Here is a 27,350-nt window from a genome sequence, read left to right as displayed (position 1 = left end):
GTTGATCGCAAGAGGGAAGAAGCTGTCGGAATGTCTACTCGTTCTAGTTTGCGTCGATCGGTAGCGCCTACCTGAGGGAAGGAGCCGGAAGAGCCGGTGACCGGGGTGCGGACGGTCCGAGAGGATTTTGCACGCCCTTGTCTTAGTTCTGGCAGCGTGCAAGTCCTCAATGGCGGGTAGGGGGGTACCGACAATCCTTTCAGCAGTTTTGATTGTCCGCTGCAGTCGGAGTTTGTCCTTTTTTGTAGCAGCACCAAACCAGACTGTGATGGAAGAACACAGGACCGATTCGATGACCGCTGTGTAGAACTGTCTCAGCAGCTCCGGTGGCAGGCCGTGCTTTCTCAGAAGCCGCAGGAAGTACATCCTCTGCTGGGCCTTTTTGAGGACGGAGTTGATGTTGTTCGCCCACTTCAGGTCCTGAGAGATTGTAATTCCCAGGAACCCTAACCCTAATTTATGCCATAATGGCTGCAGACATGCACAAACCTTCTCCCTTCCTTCAACAAAAGCGCTTTTCCATGACAAGTTCCAGAACGGCCTGACCCGGCCTCGCCTGGCCTCCGTTGCTTTTCCATTACAACAGGTACCAATCAAAAGTGGGAGCGATTGGGGCTGCTTTACGCCCGCTGCAAACTGCGCGACGTGGTCGAACCCGACTGGAACGGACCATCACGTACACTGTTAGACATTCCTGCAAATTCTACAGTTTTTTACCACATACCTTACAGTCAAATACTTTAGTGATTTTACAGTAATTAACAATAGTTTCCACTGCATCATGGGCTTTTGGTTGACGTTACAGACAGTTATTGTATTTTGCAAGCAGCAGAACTGTGAAGCTGCATTGCGTCATAAATTGTTGAACTGTTGCCGTAATAAAGACGTTACTCCTTCAAGAAGCTCTAAGCAGATATCCGTGTTTGGTTTCTGAATACATTCAATATGTTTGAAGATAAGTGCTGAAAACATATGCAAAGACTTCTAACAATATAGTGCTGAATTGTTGAGATATAGCATCTTTTTCACTGTTTGAATTTTCCTGATTTTGTGAGAGGGGCTAAAACATCACGGGGCTGGGGCGTACTATTTATTTGTTTGTTTGTTTGTTTGTTTGTCCTGTTCTGCTGTTTGGTCAAGCAGAAAGGAGGATCTGTATCCCTTTATGCCAGAACAGTTTTACTGTGTCACAGTGGACTTTTAAAGCTGCCGCTGTGGTTTCTTTGTATTCTGATGGATATTTATTGAGAATTACAGTCGTTCAGTCGAACAGAACAAAGTTTTTAAAGGGGAGTGATAGAAACAAAAAAAAGGAGAGAGAGTGAAAAGATAACAAAATAATATAAAGAAGAGAACAAAAGACAAAACACCAGCTGTAAAAAAAAGATGAGGAAAGTAAATCATTATATACCTCATACAATGACACATTAGAATTGAGTGTTATAGGGGACAGTTGTGCTTCACCCTGTGAGGGAATGACAGGACAAGATAGGACAGGACTGGACAATGACAGGAGGGGAAGCATGCAGGACAGAGGTCGGGGGCCTGGCTGTACAACTTGGCTATGTAATGGCTATGTAAATTATGAGCATCTATAGGACCGGAGTGTGAGTGAGGGGATACCCAAGAAATTCACATAGTTATCAGTTATTTGTCACAATGAGCGAATAAGTCCCAGGGGTGTGTGTCTGCGGACACATGCAAGTGAATTGACACCATTTTAAATACACAATAACCGTTAGAAGTGTCATGTAATTGCTGTGCCTGCACCACGGGGGCTGAGGACCACACCCCCATCCAATCGGGAGCTGGGGTCGGGCCAGGAACTGATGCTCTGCAGCCAACCCCCCAGTTAGCCCCCAGTGGTCGGGAAGGAGTAAAGAAAGCCCCGCCCCCCCGCACACAGGATTAAGAAGAGAAGATCCCCAATCCATGCATTGGCCTTTCATTGTGCAAATTAGTCTAAATTGTGAGAAAAAGGAACAACTTAATAAATAAATGAGAAATATATAAAATATGCTGCTCAGTTGTGGGTTAGCTGTGCTTACCTTTCATAACAGGTCCCCTTTACCAGTCCAGCATGCAGTGAGCAAGCTAATGATGGCTTCACCCCGAAAATGCGTCTTCGCTGGATGCCTCAATTTACAGAACAGCCCGGTGATGTTTTTTAAGCTCCCAAAAATTGAGGAAATAAAAAAGCGACAGCTTGACTTTTTATAGACACGCAGATGGCGAGATGAACATCAACACTCGCAGCCGACTCTGCAGTGCACATTTGACAAAGGATAGTTTTGTAAACTTTCACCAGCGACAACATGGCTTCGCGGGTAACTTGATACTAGCGAATGGGGCAGTGCTGACTGTCGAACTGCCTGGGCTTCCTCCTACCGTCCCGCTGTCGTCAGGTGCCGTCTTCGGCTGTCACATTATTTCACTAACAACGAGGGTAAGTTGACTTGTGTGCTTATTTTTACGATTATAGTCCACAATAACCATTCAATTTTGAAGTTGAGCCTCATCATGTGATTTGACATCGTATAAGCTATCACCCTCTCAGTATGTTTGATTTCTTTTGGCGCATGCATTCGAAACGCCCACAGCATCTGAGAGCTGAGAGGTGGCCCTTATTATTTAAGTTTTGTAACCTGATTTTATATTCTTAATGATTTTTTTAATTCATTTAAATTTGGTAGGCTTGTTAACATTACTCTTCTCTGTGATGTGTCGAATTTACATAACATTTTCTGGGCCTGCTTAGTGCCACTTTAATGTTCATGAACAATATGGATTAATGTTAACACTGATCATCTGTGTTTGTTACCCGTAGTTTGTTGAATGCGTGTCTTATTTAACTCTCGCATTACATGTATGTTGCCCTTTTTTTCATCAAACTCTGACTTGGGTTGTGTGCAATAGTGACATCCCGGTCAGTTCTGCTGTATGTTAAGATAAGCGTTACCTGGCCTACTTCTTCTGCCAGCCAAAAGATGCAGCTCTTTTGCTCTTTTTGGTTTACCTTGTGTAACTCATCAGCCCCACAATGAATCGAAGCATTGATTTTAGGTTGTCAGTACGTTACTCTAAACAAAAAACCCTACGAAACGTCGAACAGTGAAGAGTTGCGGACGCATCCCCTGTACATGAGCGATTGCACAAGTAGATGCCTGTGTAGGCATTTGATGCTGTGTATTCAGTATATTTTACTTTATCACCTTTCTTCTGGTCACAAGCTTCAGTTTTTAATACACAGGCACATTATACATTATGAATAAAGTTATTGATGTGAAACAATATTTGATGCTTTATATACTATTTATAAGGCTTGAGGCGGCGCGGCTCGCTAAACCCAGAAATGTGTTTTTCCTGTGAGGGAAAGCTCATCTGTGTTCTGATTGGCTGTAAACTGCGATGGTAATACAGCGATTCAAATTTTCAATTGCGGCAAAACCAGTGGCATACTGATCAGCCACTCACGAAAACAGTCACCAAACCACGCACACTGCGCGACAGTTCACTAGGGTTCGGCGTCGTCATTCAATGAGCGGCAGCCTTCAGGTGCCGTGATTGTGAAAGTGACAAGTCATCGCGCTGAAAGAAACGCCTATATCTGTCGGCCCATCGGGAGATAGTGAGGTCACGGCCCTCCTCGGCCTGCGTTTTAGAACCAGCTCTGAGGAACGGTGCCGGTGTTGGCCTCGAAAACGTATGATGGAAAAGCGACCACACAATGTGTGAGCCAGGCTGGTTGAGGGTAAGACCGGTACAAAGGAGAAAGTGGCACAAGTCGAGAAGTTCCTTCTTTACAGCTAGATAGCTGCTACTGCTATCATCTTCCTCTGCCGCTAGCTCCCAGCCACCTTGTTTGGTCGGCATTGTAACTTCTTCCAATGATACACAATGAGACGTTAGTCCATTTAGCTCACATTTATTGATAAAGTAACGAAACGCGGTTACTGTGAGACCTACAGTCAACAAATTCTCTCGGATCACCCTCACGCACAGAGATGCATTCAAAGACACTAAAAAATCTCATCTCTCAGCACAACTGAGCTTTTGTACAGGTATTTTATTCCTTGTATTGTTTTCCCAAATGTTTTTTTTAAATATATTTTGAGCTAGAAAATGCTTATTTTACCATGACAATAAAAAAAAAAATACAAAGAAATCCCATCACAGTGAATTATCAGCAATATCAATATGATAAAAAAAAGATCTGCAATGCACTGAATCCGCAATAGGTGAAACGCGATATAGCGAGGGATTACTGTAGTACGATCCAGGCTAATAATGGGGGCCGTATCCATAAAACAGAGCCATCGTTTGGACACCTTGCCTAACAGGTCGCCACCTGGTGGTCAAATGGATCGTGACGTCACTCAGCGTCATTCCAATCTTACAAAACATTTTATTGATCAACACAAACTACGTTTGACAAGGCACGTGTGCTTCCCGAAGCAAGCTTAAACATCTCCGCCGCAGTAACGTCTTTACCACCGAAGAGTATAAAAAAAAAATACAAAAAAAACTGTTCTGCCCAACACGGCATCCATCAGCGCGACGAGCTCCTCTCTTTGCTCAGGCAGTCGTCCTGACCGCAGGCGTCTCCGTTGGCCACCGCAGCGCACGTGCGTCTCTTCTTCCTGCGGTGGGATGCCGCCTCACCTTCCGAACACGACTCGGCCTGCGGGGAACACGTCGGACAAAAGCCGTCAGCGCCGACATGGAAAAACAAGCGAGCGATGCGAGCGAGTTGGGCATGACGTACGTCCGAGTCCGAGTCCGACCCGCTGGACGAAGACGAGGACGACGAGTCGCTGGAGCTGTCTGAAGCGATGCCCGTCGCCTCTTGCAGGTCCACGCGGTCGGCCAGCGCCGCCAAGTCAGGTCGCTCCTGCTTCAGGATCCTTGCGCACACGTAAACACACACGCTTGTTACCATGACAACTTGTCTATGCAAGTCACATGACTGAGTCATTAGCTGAATGTCATAATCTCAATCCAATCCAGTGGTACCTCGACTTCAGGGGTTAATTTGTTTCGTGACCATTAATCCTTTCGAGCCACCCCAAAAAAAAAAATTTTTTTTGTTACGCACTTTTAATTAAGAAAAATGCTGTACTGCACTGTACTGTACAAACAACAAAAGAATATGAAGATATAAACCCAACAGAAATCCGACAATCCGAAAGTCACAACAACTGTCGCATTGTATGTGTGCCTTTAAGGGGCGTGGCCGAGTGAGTAACAGCATGAACTGAAGTTGGGTCGGTTAGTCAGCGTGTGAGCATCTTGGCGTGGGTAGCGGCCTACAGCTGCTCCTTGCGAGTCTTCATGTTTTTTGTGTTTAACCCTTTCATTTGCGGTTGAAAGAGCATCGACAACTGTGCCACAATTTATTTATTTTTTGAATGGCGGCATATGTGAAGGTCACTCGCACTTCAAATTTTTTAGCCTAAGGCCTGTCGCGCACTCCGCAATGCAGTCGAACCCGACTGGACCGGACCGTCACATAAAAATAAGGAGTTGCCACCTCTTCCCCGCACTTTGAGCGATTGGATAGATGGACGCCCTGAATAGCGAGCCTGGATATGCGTTTGATGCTGTATCTACGGTATATGGTACATTATCACATTTCTTAAATCATAAAAAGGTCAACTAATAGTTCAAGAAGAACCGGGTTGCTAAAGAGAGAGGACGTATGCGAGACTAAAAGCAAAAGTGTGGATATTGGAATGTCGCTGACTCCATTACTTTGAATCAGAATCACCTTTATTTGCCAAGTATGTCCAAAAAACACACAAGGAATTTGAACGTGGGCAAGGTACGAGCTGCCGTTGGCAAACATTTTGGTCACAAGCTTCGCTTTTTTTATCCACAGGCACACTATACATTATGATGATAGTAAAGTATTGATGTAAAAAAATATTCAAAGCTTTATATACGGCAATTATTTGGCTTGGGGCAGCGCGGCGGCTGTACTGTCTCTCGCTTTCCTAAAACTCGGAAATGTATTTTCATTCATTTTGATTGGCTGTAAACTGCGACGTTGCGCGCCGGCGATAAAAACGGTGGCAGACGAATTGGCCACTCATGAAAACAGTTGCCAAACCTCACTCGGGTTCGGCCGCGTTGCTCAGTGTGCGGCAGCTTTAAAAGGAAACCGGCAAACTAGTAGGTTGGTGCGCTGGTAAGTCGAGGTACCGCTGACGTTGAAATATGACGCCCGCGGCTTTTTGCCGAATACAAGTGACGACTTGTCGTTGTCGTCAAAAGCCAAGCATGGACGACGACGTCCTTTCTACTTGGTGAGGGGCGGCGTGCGCTTCTTACCGGTACCACTTTCTGGACAGTTTGGGGCGCCCTCGTACGGTTTTGTGCCACACGATGGGGAAGTTGGTGGTGCTGGCGAAGTTCTGCGTGACGGCGATGGTCGTGTCCAGGTTGAGCACCACGTGCCACCAGCCGCCTGTTACCATGACAACCGCAATCTCAGCACAAAGATCGCTCACTCGGCCTAGCCTGGGTCGATTAGATGGCGGCGGCGCTAGCTCATCTGGGAGGACTTGCAGGCGGAGGATTGCCATCAAAATGAGTGTGTGTTCAAGGAGTTTAGAATTACTATAACATCAATGCTAATTTTCATTAGTCTGTCTATGGCGTTTCTGTCACATTTTGTGTTAACATTATGCTCGCAGAATTTCGTTAGCTTATCGTCCAAACAAATGTTATGGTTTTGGTTCAACATTGGTGTTTAAATATAGTGTTCTATTGTCTTTTCTTTTATGGGTCAGTTTGACATTAAACTTCAACTGGGGTTGACAAATAAACAGCTTGGAGCAAGCACGCTTTGCCACTTCTTTGGAATACTTTAAAAAGTGTCTTTTAATAAGTCTAAGTATATTTTAATAACTTTCAATGTATTGAAAAGCAAGTGGGACGGACGGATCAAACTAGTTTTAAAAATGTTTTGCTCATATAAACGGGGGTACACTATATATATAACAATCGCATCCTCAGCTTGTAGCTTTTGTGTGCTCACTTACACGCTGATTAAAATTCATAATTAAAAATCATCATGATGACGGCTTTCCACTGACCAGGCACAAAGACAGTCTCTCCGGGTCTCTGCAGGATCTCCAGCGGTCGGAATTCGGCAGGCCACCCGGGCTGCTGCGTGCGGGGGTAGACCACGTTGAACCAGGTGATGGCCTCATCTTGCTGATTGCCCCCGTCCTCTCGGGTCACCTTGATGAGGTCTCGGGGTGTGTTGGTGGGGAACAGGCACCACCTCTTATGGCCCTGGACCAGAGCGTTCCAGGCGCTGGTGCCTAGCGGGTCGATGTGGATGCCAGTGCCGGAGCGAGCGGGGCCCATCACAAACCACCTGATGATTTTAGAAGTTACAACAGAAGGTACGGCACCACAGTCAAAAGGTCGTAAAAAGGGACACTGGCCTGTAGGGCGGCCGCCGCTTCTCTCCGGCAAACTGGAAGAGATCGTCGGTGAAGAAGACCGGCACCTGGTAGTCTTGGAGCAGTTTTCTGCGTTTGGCGTGCTCGCCGTAGCTGCTGTCGAAGATGTAAAGAGGGCTGTCGTCGCGGGTGCTCTCCAGATACTCCACGTAGTACTTCATCTTCATCTTCACCGAGTAGCCGTCGTTGTCCTCGCCACATTTGAACTTCTGGTTGCGATACTTGCGTTTCAGGCGCTCCAAAGTCCATTTTTGCCGCGCTGCCCAGGACTCCTGACAGCGGAGGAGAACCACAGGCTTGTAGGGCCTCTCGAAGCCCTCGATGAAGTCTTCTGGGCTCAGACGGAGCGCATCCACTCGTTCGACGTTGTCCTGTGTCGACAAAGATGGACAAAAGCAGACTGACAACCTTTTCACAACTGGACTATCCTACAGTTTTCTTGGTTTGGGAGTTTTTAATGGCTCTGTTCTGCCAAAATGACTGTTGATATCATTGTACTTATAAGAAGAGTTAAGATTGACGATATGTTAATTGGTTTGTGTGATCACGATGCGAATCTTCTTCGTGACGTGTTCGCTGCGGCAAGCTGACTTTAGCTTCGCCTAGCGTGCTACGTTGACGGTTACCTTTACGGAGCTGTGCGACACGTTGAAAGTGTCATGATAAGCGTGCTTGATCCAGTCTAACGAGTCTTTCAACTCAGGCCTGGCGCTGCGTTTGGCCTCTTTAATTCTCTTCTTGCTCTTGTGATTCATTCCTTCCTCCCGTTTAGTTAGCGACCGTCGCTAACGAGCAGCTACCGCTTTGTGCGCTCATTCGCTTCTCAGCAATAGCCAAAGATAGCCGGCAACGAATTAATTCTTTGATAGGCCGTCGAAACATGTCAAACGTAGCTCCATGTCACCTCTTATGACATTGAAGAGCACGTTTGAGGTGGCTGCGTGATCGAGTGGGGAGAAGCTGAAAAGCTAGCTGGGTTAGCATCAAGCGAGGTTGAGGCTGACGGACACATTCACAAAATGCCTTCGCAACTGGTTGGCACCGGGGACATGCCCCTAAAGCGCTTAGGAACGTTCATTGGCCAGTGTTCATGCACAGGAGGGTCTTTATATTGGTTCAAATGTAAGATGGCCACGCCCATAGATATGAAGCCACGCCAGCACGCTGAAGCAGCCCGGATAATCGACGTGACTATATGCCGGCCATATTGGAGAGGTCCACGATCCCACCAAAGGCAATGCATGGACATTGAAATTAAGTCCTAACTTGCTAATATTTCAACTTTTTTCACGAGGTTGTCAACGCCAAAGCGTGTGCTATCAATACATAACATTAGAAAACCTGTAAACGGTTACTCCCAGGTCCCTTGTCGTAACTGTACGGTGTCGTACAACTTGTACGCAATCGTATGCAGGACAATCCTTGGTCTTTTGTTTTTTTTTGCCGAGCGCACACATGGAATGCACACGACTATGAACTCCCAAGTTTAGCTTCGCTGTTGGCACGCAGCTCCAAAGGGGCGTGTCTTATCTACCTATTCATATCTGTCCCCCCCCCCCCCCCCCCCCCCACCCTCCAGTCAGGCCGCCATGTAGTCACGCTGGTTAGCCGGGCTGCTACAGCGCGCTGGCGTATCATACTGATGTGATTGGCTGACAGGGTTCCTTCCTGTACAGGCGGAAGGAGAAGCGCCAACAGTTACCATGAGACGATTTATTTTAATTGCCGTGAGACGATAGGACTCTTGACAGCTCAGAAGGATTCTGCTCACAAGATTGCCGACGGTGAAGTGATTTGTGACATATGCTTACGTATTGTAAGAGGAGATGAATCGCACAGGACCCGAGATTCCCACAGTATCTCTCAGAATGTTCACCTTTGAAGAAACCCAGAACAGCAAGCAGGAGTCGCTGAGCGTGTCCATACCCGAGGTACTACGAGTCCGACTGATGAAATTCGCTGACTCGCCGCAACAGGGCATGCAAGCCAGGCGGTTGCCCCAGGGGACGGCTGACGTTGGCCCATGTCAACGTGTCGGGAACCCCCGCATAGTTTATATGGTGGTATGTTCCCAAAATATTCAAACCACCTGTATATCAAAATAGAAGATATCCATGGATAGAGTGGATAGAAACACGAATAAAATGAGCCCTAATTTGAAATTGAGGGTGTTATGTATGGCGACACGGTGAATGACTGCTGAGCACGTCGGCCTCACAGTTCTGAGGACCGGGATTCAAATCCCGGCCCCGCCTGTGTGGAGTTTGCATGTTGTCCCCGTGCCTGCGTGGGTTTTCTCCGGGCACTCCGGTTTCCTCCCACATCCCAAAAACATGCTTGGTAGGTTGATTGAATACTCTAAATTGCCCGTAGGTGTGAATGTGAATGGCTGTTTGTTCATATGTGCCCTGCGATTGGCTGGCGACCGATTCAGGGTGTACCCCGCCTCTCGTCCGAAGGTAACTGGGATAGGCTCCAGTACGCCCCCGACCCTAGTGAGGAGAAGCGCTATGGAAAATGGATGGATGGGTGATATGTATGATGTGATTAGTGGCTATGCCCCACAGGTCGGATGTGACCGAGAGGTGAAGGAGCGAGACGAAGTACTTGTGAGCATTCCAGACGGAGAGAGTCGTGATTGGTGCAGATTGTAATTGACAGGTTGGTGAAGGAAACATTGGTGATGAAGAAGTGATGGGTAAGTTCGGCATCCAGGAAAGGAACTTGGAGGGACAGATGGCGGTAGACTTTGCAAAAAGGATGGAAATGGCTGTAGTGAACACTTTCTTTCAGAAGAGGCAGGAACATAGGGTGACCTCCAAGAGCGGTGCTAAGAAAATGTCATGTACAACACAAATGTCCATGTGAGTGATGAAAAAAGAAACGAGTGAGCACGGTTGCTTGTTGTTGAAGGTTTTTTGCTGTGCCGGCAGGTCCTGGATGCGCAGTACGGCATGTACGTGTGGCCCAGTGCGGTGGTGTTGGCTCAGTACATCTGGAGCAGAAGAGCCGACGTGAAGGACAAGACGGTGCTGGAGGTGAGACCGGCAGGTACGTACGATGATGATGACGTTGGCGATGACTCCTTTGCTTCCACAGCTGGGCGCAGGTGTCAGTCTTCCGGGCGTGCTGGCATCCCGCTGCGGCGCCAAGGTCATCCTGTCCGACGCCGCCGATTCACCGGCGTGTTTGGAGAACTGCAGACGCAGCTGCGAGGCCAACGGTCTGTGTGACGTGCTAACGCTGCCTCTCACCTGGGGGGAAATCTCCCCCCGCCTGCTCCAGCTTCCACGCCTCCACCTCATCTTGGCGTCCGACGTTTTCTACGAGCCACGAGGTAACGACGTCCGCTTCACCCTTCACCTGAAACTACCTGCAACGCACATGAACCACGGATTTGTGTTCTGGAAATGTTGTACTTCCTTTTCACCACCTTCCACTCGTGTCTCTAACAATACCTTGCAGATTTTGAGGACATCTTAGTCACTGTTGCTTTTCTTCTGCGAAAGAACCCCAATGCTCAGTTTTGGATGACTTACCAGGAACGAAGGTGCATCTGTCTCCTTTTTCTCTTTCTCAGACATTGATCATGTTAATGATTTCTCACAACAATTCAGGAACAGATATTTATCAATATGTGTCACTTAATTTCTTCATTTTCAAATGATCACTTCTACAACATTCCTAGGATGCTCTTGTGGTCCTTGGGGGCTGCCTGGTACCCATGGGCACCATGTTGGTGACCCCTGCTCTATATAGTTTGCTATACAGTGTGTTGGCCATTTTGTAGGGCTGTTGGAATGTGTCGCAAGTATAAAGGATCCCCTATATATATATATATATATATATATTTTTTTATATAATATATAAAATATTTATATATATATATATATATGTGTGTGTGTGTGTGTGTATAAAAAAGGGATCAGGGGCAGCTCCAGACCCATTTGCGGTTCTTAATCCCTCTGATGGAGCTCTCACTGGCTTTGGGAAATAAATCATGAGTGATTAATTAGTGATGCACTGAAATGAAAATTCTTGACCAAAACGGAAAACCGAAAATGTGGAACCCAAGGCCGAAAGACGACGCACCGGAAAGAAATGATCACTTTATTTCTAAGCGCTGTTCATACAAAAAATGAAACACAAAGCGCTTTACATTAATTCAAATGTTAAAATAAACCAATCCCAACAATTAATTATAAAACTATGCAAATTATTAGTAAAATTTCTATATTTTTTAATATTATGTCAATAATATTAAAACATTTCAATTATGTCAATACATTACTGCAGGACAGTTATTGCAGTATATTATGTCCATCCATCCATTTTCTTCCGCTTATCTGAGGTCGTGTCGCGGGGGCAGTAGCTTTAGCAGGGACGGCCAGACTTCCCTCTCCCCAGCCACTTCATCCAGCTCTTCCGGGGGGATCACGAGGCCCTCAGAGGCCAGCTGGGAGACATAGTCTCTCCAGCGTGTCCTGGGCAGTCCCCGGGATCTCCTCCCGGCAGGACGTGCCCCGAACACCTCACCGGGGAGGGGTCCGGGAGGCATTTGAATCAGATGCCCTAGTCACCTCATCTGGCTCCTCTCGAGGCGGGGGAGCAGCGGCTCTACTCTGAGCTCCTCCCGGATGACTGAGCTTCTCTCACTGTCTCTAAGGGAGAGCCCGGACACCATGCGGAGGAAACTCATTTCGGCCGCTCGTATCCGGGATCTTGTTCTTTCGGTCAGGACCCACAGCTCGTGACCATAGGTGAGGGTAGGAACGTAGATCGCAGAGTAAATTGAGAACTTCGCCTTTCGGCTTAGCTCCTTCTTTACCACAACGGACCGATACAAAGTCCACATCACTGCAGACGCTGCACCGATCCGCCTGTCGATCTCCCGTTCCATTCTTCCCTCACTCGTGAACAAGACCCCAAGATACTTGAACTCCTCCACTTAGGGCAGAATCTCAGCCCCGACCCGGAGAGGGCACGCCACCGTTTTCCGACTGAGGACCACAGTCTCAGATTTGGAGTTTTCATCCCAGCCTCTTCACACTCTGCTGCGAACCGTTCCCAGTGAGAGTTGGAGATCACGGCTTGATGAAACCAACAGAACCACATCATCTGCAAAAAGCAGCGATGCAATAATGAGACCACCAAACCGGACCCCCTTTACGCCTTGGCTGCGCCTACAAATTCTGTTATGAACAGAATCGGTGACAAAGGGCAAGAGAGTAAGCTTCAACCCAGCGTCTTTTACCCCAGTTGCAAATATTGTGTTTTCTTTTCTGTAATAAACAAGTTGAAATGGCTCTTTAAATATTTAAGGTTGCAGACCCCTGCTCTATATACAGTGGACCCCCACATACTCCTGGCTCGGCACCTGTGGATTGATTCACCTATTCGCAGATTTCTATTTAAATTTTTTTTTAGTCTTTTCCTATTTTTTTCCCCAATGTATTTTCTTTTTTTCTTTTTGTTTTTTCTTTTTTGGGGGAGAAACCAACCCCAAAAATGCTTTGTCTTATCCCCGCTTGTTAAAAAATTTGTGGGGTTAAAAACAACAATAATTTTTTTTTTTTCTTTTCAGTGCAATTATAATGGCCTTCAAGTCTCCAGGATTTCCGCTATTCGTGGTCCGGCCCTATCCCCCTGCGAATCGCGGGCGTCCACTGTTGTGCCCTCACAACGGCTGTGTTCAGAATCATTGAGCCATTCCCTACTCCCTCATCACTACATGCGGATTTTTATTTTCCGGACTATATAATCCGCTATATCAGAATCCCTATGTAGTGATGAGGTAGTAGAGAATGAGTGAATGATTCCAAACACAATCACTGCTGAATCCCTATATAAGGATTTTTAGTGGACGTTTTAGTCAGCGATGTAGTCCAATGTAATGCCAGGGTTACGGTTACTTTACCTCATTCTAATATGACCACTTTTTCAGTGTTGCGTCAACATGATACATGATACCTTTTCTGAACAGCCCGAGAGGACAACTAAATTACACACACTTTCGAATACTACGGGGTAACACAAACAAACTATAACGATTACCGTCATTTACTATGTACAAAAGACTCTTGTTTGTTGATGTTTTTTCACCAGGCAAATGTTGTGGGTGCTAAATTCGTCAGTTCTCCATAGCTTCAATTACGAGACTGTAGAGCGAGCGGTCGGAGAGCAATAAGTTACGAAACCGAGAGTGAGGCAGTTATTGAAGTTACAGAGCTAGCAGTGTTTCACAAAGTAGCGAAGATATTTACTTTCTGTGTGTGCGTGTGTGTTTATGAGAAGTTTATGCCACCATTTTGTGTGTACAATTAAGTTGGTGAAGTCTGTGTTGTACCAACCTGTTTTGTGCTAAATTAGCATGCAATGCTACGTTCTGTGCTACATTAACTTCGCGACTGCTACGATTTATGTCCGTAAGTAGGGCTCATGTTGTGTTACTGTGTCCACCTTTAACTTGTATCTGATAACTTTTTTTTTTTTTGGAAAGAGTCTTTGTGTAGCCTTAAAACCATTCAAAAATAAACGTGTTACTATTATTATGTTTCTGCTTAATGGGCCCAATGCAGCTGCTGAATGTAAAAAATAATGTAACTTGTAATCTAACTTGCTTTTGCAATTTTGTTATCAGTGAAGTAACTATGTTGTTTTTTTTAAAGGGTAATCAGATAACTTTTTCAAGGTAACTGTGCCAACACTGATCGTCCATCATATAAATATCTAGCGATGAGGGAGTAGGGAATGAGTGAACGATTGTGAACGCAGCCGCTGTAATGCCAGATGAAGTACAAAAGCAGAAATGTGTTTGCGTGTCTTGTAGTGCTGATTGGAGCATTGAGTCGCTGCTGCACAAGTGGAAGCTGGTCTGCGTGGACGTTGACCTGGCAACCTTTAGCGCCAACAAATCAGAGCTGGCAGGATCCAGCCTTCCTGGCAGCCACGGCATTCAAATGATGATCGTTACGCACAAGACTGACACGGACGCGTGAAAGGCCAGGTCTTTCCTTCTCCTAAAAAAAGCCCCAAAAGAGCAACTGGAAGTTTGAAGTTTATTTTATTTTGAAAAAAGGGACAGAGTATATTGATAAAACATTGTAAACATGTAAATGGGCAAGATTATAGCCAATGGCTAATTTCCAGATTTAGTCCAAAGGAGACAAAGACCAAGCAGGTGTGGTGCCATCTTTTTGGTCTTCATCTATGGAGCTTTGTTGAACGTGATGGAGATGACAAGCAAGCGGAATTGTCCGACAAGAGCCAGATGTCCCCTGACAAGTTCATGAACACCGTTGGCTGCGTTTGTTTCTTTTTTCTCTCTCTCTGTTCGATTAGTAAAGGTAATGGAGACTTTTCTTTCCACCTATTTAAAGGATCCAGGACAGGTTGAAAGATGACAATTCAATTAAATGTTGATTTTAAAATCACTATTGACTATCTGTGACATACTGTTGACACTGGCCGTTTCTCTGAATGTTGTTATTTTTCCAGCGGTTTAATGACAACACGGCTGATGGGATGAAAACATTTGCAAACAGCCGTAATCTTCATTTCTCCTTGTGTTTTATATATATATATATTTTTTTTTAATTTAAATTAACCCCCTAAGGGCCCCACGACCACTAGGAACACTCTTAACAGTCAACAGAGCCTGGAATAGTATTCAGTTTTTAGAGTGTAATGTTGATGAAGTTTTAAGACCTAATTAGTCAACTTTATTTTTGCTTTGTTAAATAGCTTTTGTCACCTTGTTTCAGGTACCTCTAATTATAAAATAATAAACAATAAAAACCTCTGATTTATCTGTTCTTGCACTTTATTATGATATTTAAGTTTTTTTTTAACCGCTCTTACCATGTAATGTTAGTACTTATTAACACTGACTGGAAGAAACAGAGGGCCCCAAAATCAAATTTTACTCCGGGCCAGTATGGGGTGCCGTTTGTAAAGCTGCTCACGCCAAAATATAACAGCAACATTTTGACACATTTAGCTTCAAAACATGTTTTAAAAACTGGTGTGAATTTTCTAAAGTCACTTTTGTGGACATTTTGAACAATATTTGTCAAATTGATAGTTAAATCAAAATATTAAATGTTACACCTAAATCTCAAATCTAAACCAGTTCGGGAAACTTTATTTGACGAGTACTTTTAGTGTTTAGTGTCACGTTAATGAAGAAGTGTCTCTTTGCCACAGCTCTGCAATGGGTTATGGCTGGGTGTAGCTGGAAGATGTCACTTCTCCTTCCGGAAATACTCGCTGGCTGGGGCCATCTATCCATCCATTTTATCTGCTTATCTGAGGTCAGGTCACGGGGGCAGTAGCTTCAGCAGGGAAGCCCAGACTTCCCTCTCCCCAGCCACTTCATCCAGCTCTTCCGGAGGGATCGCGAGGCGTTCCCAGGACATCCAGGAGACGTAGTCTCCCCAGTGTGTCCTGGGTCGTCCCCGGGGTCTCCTCCCGGTGGGACGTGCCCGGAACACTTCACCAGGGAGGTGTCCTAATCAGATGCCCGAGCCACCTCATCTGGCTCCTCTCAACGGACAATCAAAACTGCTGGAAAGATTGTCGGTACCCCCCTACCCACCATTGAGGTCTTGCACGCTGCCAGAACTAAGACAAGGGCGTGCAAAATCCTCTCGGACCCTCCGCACCCCGGTCCCCCCCGCCTATATATTTATATTTAATATTTTAATATATAGGCGGCACGGTGGCTGACTTCTGAGAAGTCCAACTTCTGGTGCGGCTTCTGAGAAAGCACGGCCTGCCACCGGAGCTGCTGAGACAGTTCTACACAGCGGTCATCGAATCAGTCCTGTGTTCTTCCATCACAGTCTGGTTTGGTGCTGCTACAAAAAAGGACAAACTCCGACTGCAGCGGACAATCAAAACTGCTGAAAGGATTGTCGGTACCCACCTTACCCACCATTGAGGACTTGCACGCTGCCAGAACTAAGACAAGGGCGTGCAAAATCCTCTCGGACCCTCTGCACCCCGGTCACCAGCTCATCCAGCTCCTTCCCTCAGGGAGGCGCTACCGATCAATGCAAACTAGAACTAGTAGACATTCCAACAGCTTCTTCCCTCTTGCGATCAACTTCTTAAACACCTAACCTATAATTCCATTACAATAAGCTGGCAATTTTTTGACTTGAGTTCGTTGTCACATTTCTGTGGGGCCAATGATGTATGACTCGTGCACTCACTGTAGTTGTCTCGCCATGCTGCACTATTTGCAAATACTGGCCACTCATGCCAGAGTAGCATCTGCTCCATTTGCACACTGATTGAGGAGTATCTGTAACATTTGCACAACCGACATTGTCCCAGATGATCGTACTACTCGTCACTTTAAACCGCATCCACTCCTTGAAGTCTCAGCGCCCTTTGCACAATGGTCATTGCACCGGACTATTGCAATATTAGTCATTCGAACTGCTCTAAGAGCTAGAGGACTCTGCATCTTTTTGCACAATTGTTTTATGTCAATGTCTTTATGTCTCCAAAGTGTTGTGTAAATTGACTGTCTGTTGTACTAGAGCGGCTCCAACGACCGGAGACAAATTCCTTGTGTGTTTTGGACATACTTGGCAAATAAAGATGATTCTGATTCTGATTCTGATTCTGATACAGTGGGTATGGAAAGTTTTCAGACGCATGGAGTTTGCTAAAAAATTGGCGATTGGCTGGCGACCAGTTCGGTGTGTAACCCGCCTCTCGCCCAGAGTCAGTTGGGATAGGCTACACCATGCCCGCGACACGTCAGGAGGATAAGCAGTAAGGAAAATTAATGAATAAATACATATTTAACATTTTGTTTTAAGATGTATATTTAAATTTACATTTATATTTTTCAATTGGCGGCACGGTGGCCGACTGGTTAGAGTATCAGCCTCACAGTTCTGAGGACCTGGGTTCAATCCCCGGCCCCGCCTGTGTGGAGTTTGCATGTTCTCCCTGTGCCTGCGTGGGTTTTCTCCAGGCACTCCGGTTTCCTCCCACATCCCAAAAACATGCATTAATTGGAGACTCTAAATTGCCCGTAGGCATGACTGTGAGTGCGAATGGCTGTTTGTTTCTATGTGCCCTGCGATTGGCTGGCAACCAATTCAGGGTGTACCCCGCCTCCTGCCCGATGACAGCTGGGATAGGCTCCAGCACACCCGCGACCCTAGTGAGGAGAAGCGGCTCAGAAAATGGATGGATGGATATTTTTCAATTATTTAACATTTAAATATGTGTACCAGTTCAGGGTGTACCCCGCCTCTCGCCCGAAAATAGGCTCCCGTACGCCTGCGACCCTTGTAAGGATGAGCGGTACAGAAAATGGATGGATGAAATTTCATACTGCTCATATGATTTGCAACAAAGTTTGCAACAAGATGACACCCCTGTGCTCACCAGTCGGTCACCGTGCTGCCGGTTCCGTCCATAGAACTGAACACTAGCTGTGGTGCCACCAGTTTTCTTTCCCCATTGTTTATATTTTGCCCCGGCTGGGGGCGCAAGTGAGCAACATATGGTAAGAAGACGAAGAGGAAGTCGGGGCGTTTTCCCAAAATGCATCTGTGCTTCCAGCTTCATTGGTGTGGAAAGTAAGATGGCGGACCGGCGGCGGCGGAGGAGGCGCGCGTCCCAGGACAGCGATGACGATGACGACGACGAGTCCGGTTCCTCTTCGGGCGCGGAGAGCCGTGAATCAGGCTCCCAGACGAGCAAGGGCCGCGGCGGCAGAGAGCCTGAACCGGCAGAGGTCGCTTCCGAGCGGATCGAGGCCAAGGAGGAAGTGGCGTCCGAGTGTGTGAGTTGCTAGCTGCAGGCTAACGTTAGCATAGCAAACCGCCCGGCAGGCGGCTTCCCTGCCCGGACAAATTCGTGGTCATGAGGATTCTTTTGGGAACAAAAGGCCTCCTTCAATTTCATAGCTTTCAGTCCAAGTAGCCGTCGTCGTTCGTGATTCGATTTGAAGACGTCAAACGGGTCCATTGAAGGAAAACTCTCAGGGCGCAATATTGATATTACTAATTATTCTTTGGTGTTTAAAGGCGGTTCGCAATATTGATCTGATCGTACTTACGTTCGGGACTTGACGTCATGCTCCTTGTACGTGACTTCGCACTTTGTTTACTGCCTGCTTGCCAAGTTGACAAGGCCAGCTGGCGTCCTTATGATGTTCTGAACATGGCTCTATGTACTCAGTCTGCTTGGGCCAGAAGCTTCAATCAGTCCACAGGTAGATATGACAGCCAGACTATGCAAGTCTAAATGATAGAAGTAAATAAATGAGGTGTGCCCTCATTTGGGACATCAGCCAGTCGAATTGTTCAGTCAGCGAGTGTATTGAGATGAGACGCCACTGTGACTGCTGCTCTGCCCTGCTCGGTTGAAGTGAAGAGGGTGCTTGGCATTGTCCGTGATGGCCCGTAGCTTGTCCTGCTTCTGGTCTCAAGTAGGATGTTTAACATGTTATTTCTGGAGTGAAAGTCTGCTTGTTTGTTCTGTTGCAGGAGAGCGAAGATGGAGCAGGAGAAGGTAAGATCCCATTGGTTGCGCCACATGTGCTGACTTTGTGCTAGTCTCACACTTGACATGTTTCACGTGTGTGTTGGCACACTCCAGCTGTCCTCTCAGACTACGACAGCGCCGATCCGGAAGAAAACGCCTCCCACTCGGAGGTAACGGCACTCTCTGATGCTGTCTGGGAGTGCCTCCACTAGGTCTTTGGAAATGTTTCACTTCCTCTTTCTGAAGGGAGGAGAGGAGGAGGAGGGCGCGGATGGATTCAGCGATAAAGAAGCTCCGGCAGCGGCCAGCCAGTCCAAACTTTCCGCTCCGGCCCAACCGGCGCCAGCAGAGGCCAATGAAGAGAGGGAAGAGCGGAGTAAAGTGGAGAAGGAGTTAGAGGAAAAAGGAAAGTCGGCAGGAGAGCGGCAGAGCGGCGACGGTCAGGTTAGAGACATACTCTCTTTGAGGCTAGTGGGAATGGTGCTGGTGTGTTTTTAATCTGCACATACACCTTGAAATCCAATGGAATCGATGCTCGAGGCGTTTCCACGTTCGGCCTAAATTGGCATGTGAGTAGGAATGCCGGTATCCGAATCTGACAGTATGGTAACCGTGACCCAAAATGTCATGGTACTGCTATTATTGCTCTAAAATGTATGACAGTGGTGCCTTGAGATGCGAGTTTAATTTGTTCTGTGATCATGCTCTCATGAGTGTCAAAACACTCATATCTCAAAACGCACTCCCCCATTAACTGAATCGAAAGGAATCTGTTCCACTCCCTCAAAAAACAAAAAGTTAAAAAAAAAAAAAATACAAATCGCCAGTATATTGTAAATTATAGTCATAAAAACATAAGAGAATGTAAAGATACTAACTGATTTTATGAAGCTTAATCAAGCCAAAAGTCTCACATACACCCACCCTGAATTTAACTTAAACTTAAGTTGCTTGCCTTTACCTTTAAATGCGCTCTCTCGCTCCCCACACTCTGTTGACCACCGTCCCCTGCCCTCTCTGCACCTGTTGTGCAGGAAGGCTGTGTGACTCTTGTCAGTGGTTACTAGTAGTGTACTGAGCAACAGACATCGAACAGGTCGGCCAAGGGTATCGACAGCAGTTGGTGACAGAAACATTGTGAGATCTGTGACGAAACACCCAAAGACAACCTCCACAGGGCAGGGGTGAAGGTATCACAAGCCACTGTTTGAAGAGGACTTCAAGAGAAGAAATATACAGGCCATGCCACAAGATGCAAAGCACTCCTCAGCAAAAAGAATCGGAAGGCCAGATTGGATTTTGCAAAGAAGTACAGAGATGAGCCACAAAAGTTTTATGGACTGATGAGACAAAGATTAACCTCTACCAAAGTGATGGAAAGGCCAAAGTATGGAGAAAGAAAGGATCTGCTTTGATCTAAAAACAAACAATCTCCTCTGTGAAACATGGTGGAGGTAATGTCGTGGCTGCTTCTGGAACTGGCTCACTGGTCTTTATTTATGTAACTCATGATGGTAGCTGCAGAATGAATTCTGAACCATTTTTTCTGGCAATTTACAGAAAAATGCATCCAAACTAATTGGGAGAAGCTTCCTCATGCAACAAGACAATGACACAACACACACTGCCAAGACAACAAAGGACTTCATCAGGGGGAAAAAGTGGAAGGTCTTAGACTGGCCAAGTCAGTCACAGGACCTTAACCCAATAGAGCATGCATTTTACCTCCTGAAGAGGAGACTGAAGGGAGAAACCCTCAGAAACAAGAACTGAAAGAAGCTGCAGGAAAGGCCTGGAAAATCTTTTCAAATAAAGAACGCAACAGTCAGGTGAAGTCAATAGGTCGCAGGCTTGATGCAGTTATTGCAAGTAAGGATTGTGCCACCAAATATTAAATGTTAATCATTTGGTTAATTTAATAATGTATGTTTCAATACCTTTGCTCACTTGAGAAGTGGGTGGCTTCAAACAAAAGGTGCTCTGTCCTGAGTTGTTTTACACATCTAGATGTAAATACCATGAAATAAAAGCTGGAATTCTGAACTTTTGTCTCATATTCATGAGATCCAAATGTCTTCAGGATACAACAAAAACAAAGGAATTGAACCTTGCGTTCCAATAACTTTGGAGGGTACTGTATATATCAGCCTTCGTATATCCCATGTCGTGTTTGTGTGTGTATTACACATGCGTAGAAGGGAATAAAGATTTTTGGGGGTGCATATTCGACATTCAAGTGTTGGTGCCCCTTTGACTCTGGTTGGGTTAGTACCAGCACCGAAGTATTGAATAAACCTCTTCCACAAGCCCAGGCTATCACACATTTAACGGTACAAGTTATTTGTCGGCCAGATGGCATCCCAGTATTTTACAGTATGAGAGCAGAAACTGCAATGCCATCCGACCTCTGCCCCAGAAATGATTCATGCCGCGCTTTGGGCCTATACAGAGGTCGTAAACTAGTTCAGCCTTTACGACACAGCTTTACCAGCTCACTCCAAGTCACCCGCAGGAGTCCACCGAGGACCCTGAAATCAAAGCAGGAGGACAGTCCGGGCAGCAGCTGGACGACGACGAGGACCGCAAAAACCCGGCTTACATCCCTCGTAAGGGTCTCTTCTTCGAGCACGACGTCAGAGGCCACGCCCAGGAGGAGGAAAGGTATCGTCATCTTTGTCGGTGCTTTCGATTCTGGATCGGCGTTTCACCGCCTTCTCTTCCGTTCGTCCAGGCCCAAAGGCAGAAACAGGAAGCTGTGGAAGGATGAAGGGCGCTGGGAGCACGACAAGTTCCGCGAGGAGGAGCAAGCGCCCAAGAGCCGTGAGGAGCTCATCGCCAGCTACGGTTACGACATCCGGAACGGCGAGCGCACTTTTGTCCATCGCCGGCCTCGGTGAGCAGTGCATTTTCATAACTTGAAAGTACATATTTTTATTCTTGTTGTTAACCGTCAACATGCTGGATGAATGGTTAGTACTGGTGCTTCACAGTAAGAAGTTTCCATGTTCAATACTGACTTGGACAGCGCAGAATATGCACATTTTTGTGCGCAGAATATGCACATGTTCAAACATGTATGTTGCAGGTGGAATAGAGAACCAAGTAAGGGGATTCATTAATTTACATATAATATCCGTTATAACAGCCAACATAAGCGGAACATTTTTTAAGTTGTTTCGTGTATGACAAGTAGGGAGCCCGGTGGAAGGCAATCACAGAGTCAACATTGCCAAAGATGTGACCATTTGCATGTTATGCAAAAGCACTACATTGTCCACATTGGTAACATTGTTCTGAGGTTCCGACTCACACGTTTTGACTTAAAGGACATTTTGTCCAAGAGGAAATACTTGCCTTCACATAATCTGTAAAGAAGAAAAAAAAAGATTTCCTATGAAGTGGAAGCAATTTCATGCTCAGGGAAAAAGATGTTTCCAAGCCTGTTCGGTTTCAGAAAAAATAATCCCAAATCCCAGAAGGGAAAAACAAATGCCAGTTTTAAATCATGTCCATGTCATTTGCTTTTGTGTGAAGGGGAAAAGACTGATTCAAATCAGATTTTTGTGGAGGAAAATAAGATTAGATTTTATTTGCGGGCCACATCTTGCAGCGCTACTACAAAGTAGTGTTAAGGAACGTTTGTTTGTCTGCACAGGTCATCTGTGTCCCCCAACAGGGAGCAGTGGTGGCGGGACGGGGGGGAGCGAGCAGTGCGCTCTTGGCAGAGCAGTCGAGGAGGAAGAGGAGGAGGGAGTCTTGCCCGAGGTGGTCCTCCCCATCGTGCTTCTCCCGCTTCTGTCCCACTTGTGGCCAGCCAGCGTGGTAACACCACCCGCGGCCGACCACCCCACCTCCCGGCACAGCCCCAGTACGGGGGGAGCGACTCGCACGCGCCTCTGCTTCATCCGCGAGAAAGAGTAGGTCCTAAAGCCCTGCCTGTGCCAGCGGCGGCCGGCAGGGGAAGCCGTAGCGGCGGTGGGAGGGCTGGGGAGGACCCGCCAGTCAGCAAAGATAGTGAAGACGACCGCCCGCTGAGTACCGGAACCCCGTCCGTTAACCAGGTGGCATATCGGAGCACGTCGTCTACGCAACAGCTGCAGGAAAAACGAGGGGGTGCCGCTCAACCCCCCCATGCGTCAGTGGCCCCCCAGGAAGCCTCTCCTCCCGCCGAACGGCCCGTTGAGCGAAAGTCGTACTCGCTGGCCCGCAGGAGTCGCTCCCGGCCGGCCGAGCTGGGCGGCAAACAGACGTCCGTGGAGGAGGTAGCGGTGGCGGAAGTGAAGAACCCAGTGGGGGGCGGAGGCATGGCCGAGCTGGACCAGGACGTGGCCCGACTGAGTCTGGTGTCTGGACAGAGCTGGAACCAGAACCCTGCTTCCTACGTACACTCTGAGATCAGAAGTGAGTCGTGAAAAACTTATTTTACATTATAGCTATAAAAATCCCATTATAGTGATCAGGTTCCGAATCATTCATCATTTTCGACTTCTTTTTTTTCTTTCCAGTGGACATTTTAGGGAACTAGAGTGAGTGTATGTGAGCCCTTTGGAATTTCTTAAATTTCTGCATGAATTGGTCGTAAAATGTAATCACAAGAATTAAACGTCTGCTTAAACTAATGCCACACACTTATGTTTTCATATTCTTATAGAGCATAATGTAAACATTCACAGGACAGGGAGGAAAACATAAGTGAACCCTTGGCTTTAATAAGTGGTTGTCCTTTGACCTTTTGGCAGCAGTAATCTCAAGAAAACATTTCCTGTAGTTGCAGATCGGAATTTTGGACCATTCCTCTTTTCAAAACTGCTGCAGTTCAGCAAGATTCCTGCAGAGATGTCTGCTGTGAACAGCGCTCTTGAGGTCATGCCACAGCATCTCAATGGGGTTGAGGTCAGGACTTTGACTGGGCCAGTCCAGAACACGCATTTTTTTCTTCTGAAGCCATTCTGTTGTTTTGCAGCAGTGACTTTTTTTTCCCTCCCCTCCTTGGTGTTGTCCTTTGAGGCCTATTCTTGTTTCATGTTTAACATACGGTAGATTTGTCATCAGAGATGTTGGCATATGCCGGGGAGTTCTGGAAGTCTTTTGCTGACATGTTAGGGTTCTTTTTGACCTCATTGAGCATTCTGCGTTGTGCTGTTGCAGTCATCTTTACTGGACAGCCACTCTTTGGAAGAGAAGTAACGGTGCTGAACTTTGTAAATTTAGAAACAGTTTGTGTGACTGTGAACTGATAAACATCAAGACCTTAAGAGATGCTTTTGTAACCTTTTCCCGCTTTATATAAGTCAGCAATACTTAATCGTAGGTCTTCAGAGAGGAGCAGTTCTTCGTGACAGGAGCCAATTCTAACCTGGTGTGCATTTTGTCGTGGCCAGAGCAGCTTTCACGCCAAACCTCCAATCCTGCCTCATTGATTAGACTCCATGTTGGCTCACACCTGACTCTGATTAGCTCTTGGAGAATCCATAGCTTCGAGGTTCACTTTTGTTGAAGTTTACGTTATTTTCAAAATATTTTATAAAAGTAAGAACTATAATTATTTGTTTGGTAGTACTTTAAGAAGACTGTTTATTCTTATTTAAATGAAGATCAGAGTACATTTTGTAACCAATTGATGCGGAAATTCCAGAGGGTTCACCGACTTTTTTTCCTCCACTGTAGCTAAGTCCACTATGCAAGACTTTCTCTAATTGCTCGTCTTCAGGCTTGAGAGGCGGCTTGCCCATCCCGTCCGGTCGGCCTCCGTTCTCAGGTTTGGACGAGATGTCAGGCGGCTCCAACCGCGCCAAGCGTTACTCCTCCCAGCGGCAAAGAGGTGTGGCCGAGGCGGCCCCCCTGCACATCGGCGTCATGGAGGGACACTACTACGAACCCAGTTAGGATTCTCGCTTTTTTTATTTTTTTGTCCTCCCTCCTCTCGAGTCACTGACGAGTACGATCGATTGTTTTTGCATCTGGCAGTGACGTACCAGGGACCAATTTTCACGCATGGCGAAGCCTCGGCCCCCGTCGCACCCCAAGGCATACTGGTCCAACCCGAGATGCACATCCCCCATCCTGGTCAGTTTATCGTTGAAACACATTCAAACTGCTCCAGGAAGTTTTATTTTTTTTAAATTTATTTATGCTTTTTGTGTGTCTCGCCGCCTCAGGACTACATCCCCACCAGTCGGGAGGCCCCATACCAAACCCCGCCCTCTACGGAGGGCCGCCTGTATCTCTGCCACCAGGGCAACCGCAACAACTTTTGCCGCCGCCTTTCTACCCTCCGCCAGGGGTCATGACCTTCCCTTACCCAGCCATGTACCCGAGCCCTCAGGTACGCCGAGAAACGTCACCTAACCTCTAAACGTTGTCGTCGATATTGCCCGATCTGAAAATGATATGATGACGATGTGCCACCGCTTCCTGCTTCCTACTTCCTGTGTTTAGGGTCAATCGCAGGTGACGTACGGGGGCGTGACCTATTACGACACGATGCAACAGCAGGCTCAGCCCAAACCGTCGCCGCCCCGCCGCACGTCCCAACCCGTTACTGTCAAGCCCCCTCCTCCCGAAGTGCCCTTTGCATTGGAGTGACCCCGGTCCTCAGAACTGTGAGGCAGATGTGCTAAACAGTCGTTCACCGTGCAGCCACATTTCACAATTTCACACAGCTTGGCCGATTCATACGTTCTCACTTTAAGTCTCACATTAAAACAATTCAATTAATTCCACATCATTTCAATTCAGCGTTCGCATTTTACGTGGCGTTTTCCACAAGTTGTATTCTGCTCCTCGTCATTGCTATGCTAACCTTTTTGTTGCTGCAGGTTCCGGCGTGGAGCTTCTGACGAACACGGACTGACGCACAGGCCGCGTCTGTCTGGAGGACCGAGTCATGTGACTGTGCTGGATTCCTTCTTCCAGCTTGGCGTGCGTGTCGGAACGACAGTGGCGCGCTAACCAAAATGTGTGTGGTGGCGGCGTGCCTTCCTGTGAGGTCACATGACCGTGTCCACCAAATGGCTGCACGCCCGCTATCTTTCCTCCCGCTCAGCCCACCCGCGACGTTCAGGGCAACTAAAGTACGGACAAAACACTTTGAAGATTCTGGTCCACTTGAGTTTGTGGCTATGAGAAAAAGCCAGGATCAGAAATGTAGTCTTTTGTTTATGCTTGTTGGTCACAGGAAAGATCTAAAAGGTGTACACTTTGGTTTAGAGCAGTTGCCATTGTAGTTATGTGTTCGTTTTTTAATTCCCTTTCTGGGATATTTTTCTATGTTTGTTGTATTTTGCGTTGAAACAGTGAGATGTGACTCCCAAAAAAACTTTTCAACTTGCTGTCCTGATTTCTGCGACCAATCTGTCATTGGTAGCTTGAAGCTAATAAAACTTAAAGTTAACCTTCAAGATTCAAATTTGTGATGTATTGAGTTTATTCCACTGAGCGAGGAAGCTGAATATATTATTTTATTTGCGCTACTTATGAATAAAGATTAACGGGTGATGGCGCGCCCTCTAGTGGCCGCCGGACCACTTTAGTGTGAGTGCACTTGGGGAAAAATAGGCATCAAAAACAATCGTGATTGTAAATGTTTTGTTTAGCAAATATTCATTTGGTAAGCACCAACAAATGAAGGATTACCTTTTCTATGGAGGACCAAGAGTGCCAAAATTAAATACATCATTAAATGTTATATTTATTTTAGTATGTATTTCACATACAAACCCTACTTTGAAACCCTAACCCCGTTTTCTTCTTGCCGTGGACTCTGCGAGTTGATTTGATTTTCCGACATTAACGCTCTTTCTTTATGCCGCTTCTGTCTCTTCCTTTCCCCCCCTCAATTTATCAGCAGCATCCCACTCGTCAAATGTGTTGTCATCAGCGAACAAACGAAATGATGAAATCACTTTGTTGATGTTTGAAATTGGCTCCGTTCTGTCCTCGGAATACTTTTATTTTTTACGTTTACTTCTCAGAAAATCGGACTGTGTCAGGTCGCCACGTCACCTCGTACCGTCGAACGGCTAACGGTAAATTTGGAACAATTTCATGATGTTTTGACAGGAACTACTTGGGATGTGCAAAGGGTGTACATTACATTACATGATCATTATAATCAGCTGATAATGTACAAGGATGGGATTTTTCTGAAACAATCAGAAACGAGTATTCACCAAGGCCATAGTACAGGTTTAATACTGTGTGCTCTCACACAAACTTGAAACTTGAAAATACACTGCTCAATCTATATATCCATCCATCCATTTTCTGAGCCGCTTCTCCTCACTAGGGTCGCGGGCGTGCTGGAGCCTATCCCAGCTGTCATCGGGCAGGAGGCGGGGTACACCCTGGACTGGTTGCCAGCCC

General features: G+C 46.5%; 3 protein-coding genes across 8 annotated transcripts; 2 read left to right on the top strand and 1 right to left on the bottom strand.

Moving 5' to 3' along the window:
* Positions 1-3,909: 3,909 nt before the first annotated feature.
* Positions 3,910-8,522, bottom strand: jmjd6 (jumonji domain containing 6, arginine demethylase and lysine hydroxylase). The gene is made up of 6 exons (XM_061700287.1): positions 8,099-8,522; positions 7,455-7,843; positions 7,098-7,384; positions 6,331-6,466; positions 4,766-4,904; positions 3,910-4,681 (listed from the first exon to the last, which is right to left on the bottom strand). The coding sequence occupies exons 1-6, from the start codon at positions 8,225-8,227 to the stop codon at positions 4,550-4,552; spliced, it is 1,212 nt and encodes a 403-aa protein (XP_061556271.1). The 5' UTR covers positions 8,228-8,522; the 3' UTR covers positions 3,910-4,549.
* Positions 8,523-9,071: 549 nt separating this feature from the next.
* mettl23 (methyltransferase 23, arginine) lies at positions 9,072-15,262 on the top strand. Of its 4 annotated transcripts, XM_061701361.1 has the most exons (7): positions 9,414-9,535; positions 10,040-10,170; positions 10,266-10,336; positions 10,406-10,510; positions 10,572-10,809; positions 10,938-11,022; positions 14,302-15,262. In XM_061701361.1, the coding sequence occupies exons 3-7, from the start codon at positions 10,316-10,318 to the stop codon at positions 14,468-14,470; spliced, it is 618 nt and encodes a 205-aa protein (XP_061557345.1). In that variant the 5' UTR covers positions 9,414-9,535; positions 10,040-10,170; positions 10,266-10,315; the 3' UTR covers positions 14,471-15,262. The 4 variants fall into 4 exon arrangements, with proteins under 4 accessions (XP_061557341.1, XP_061557343.1, XP_061557344.1 ...); XM_061701360.1 differs by lacking the exon at positions 9,414-9,535 and adding an exon at positions 9,316-9,403 and having other exon boundaries at positions 10,040-10,336; XM_061701357.1 differs by lacking the exons at positions 9,414-9,535; positions 10,040-10,170; positions 10,266-10,336 and adding an exon at positions 9,072-9,403.
* Positions 15,263-18,053: 2,791 nt separating this feature from the next.
* Positions 18,054-26,386, top strand: casc3 (casc3 exon junction complex subunit). Of its 3 annotated transcripts, XM_061700537.1 has the most exons (12): positions 18,054-18,282; positions 18,989-19,013; positions 19,101-19,156; positions 19,233-19,430; positions 21,499-21,647; positions 21,718-21,879; positions 22,642-23,387; positions 24,697-24,867; positions 24,954-25,052; positions 25,145-25,311; positions 25,425-25,588; positions 25,805-26,386. In XM_061700537.1, the coding sequence occupies exons 1-11, from the start codon at positions 18,082-18,084 to the stop codon at positions 25,569-25,571; spliced, it is 2,121 nt and encodes a 706-aa protein (XP_061556521.1). In that variant the 5' UTR covers positions 18,054-18,081; the 3' UTR covers positions 25,572-25,588; positions 25,805-26,386. The 3 variants fall into 3 exon arrangements, with proteins under 3 accessions (XP_061556521.1, XP_061556520.1, XP_061556522.1); XM_061700536.1 differs by having other exon boundaries at positions 25,425-26,386; XM_061700538.1 differs by lacking the exons at positions 24,697-24,867; positions 24,954-25,052; positions 25,145-25,311; positions 25,425-25,588; positions 25,805-26,386 and adding an exon at positions 23,755-24,686.
* Positions 26,387-27,350: the final 964 nt, after the last annotated feature.

The sequence above is a fragment of the Phycodurus eques genome, chromosome 16 (assembly GCF_024500275.1).
Source record: "Phycodurus eques isolate BA_2022a chromosome 16, UOR_Pequ_1.1, whole genome shotgun sequence".
NCBI classification, from domain to species: Eukaryota; Metazoa; Chordata; class Actinopteri; order Syngnathiformes; family Syngnathidae; genus Phycodurus; species Phycodurus eques.
Note: the sequence above shows the minus strand (reverse complement) of the source record. Positions and strands in the feature narration are given on the sequence as shown.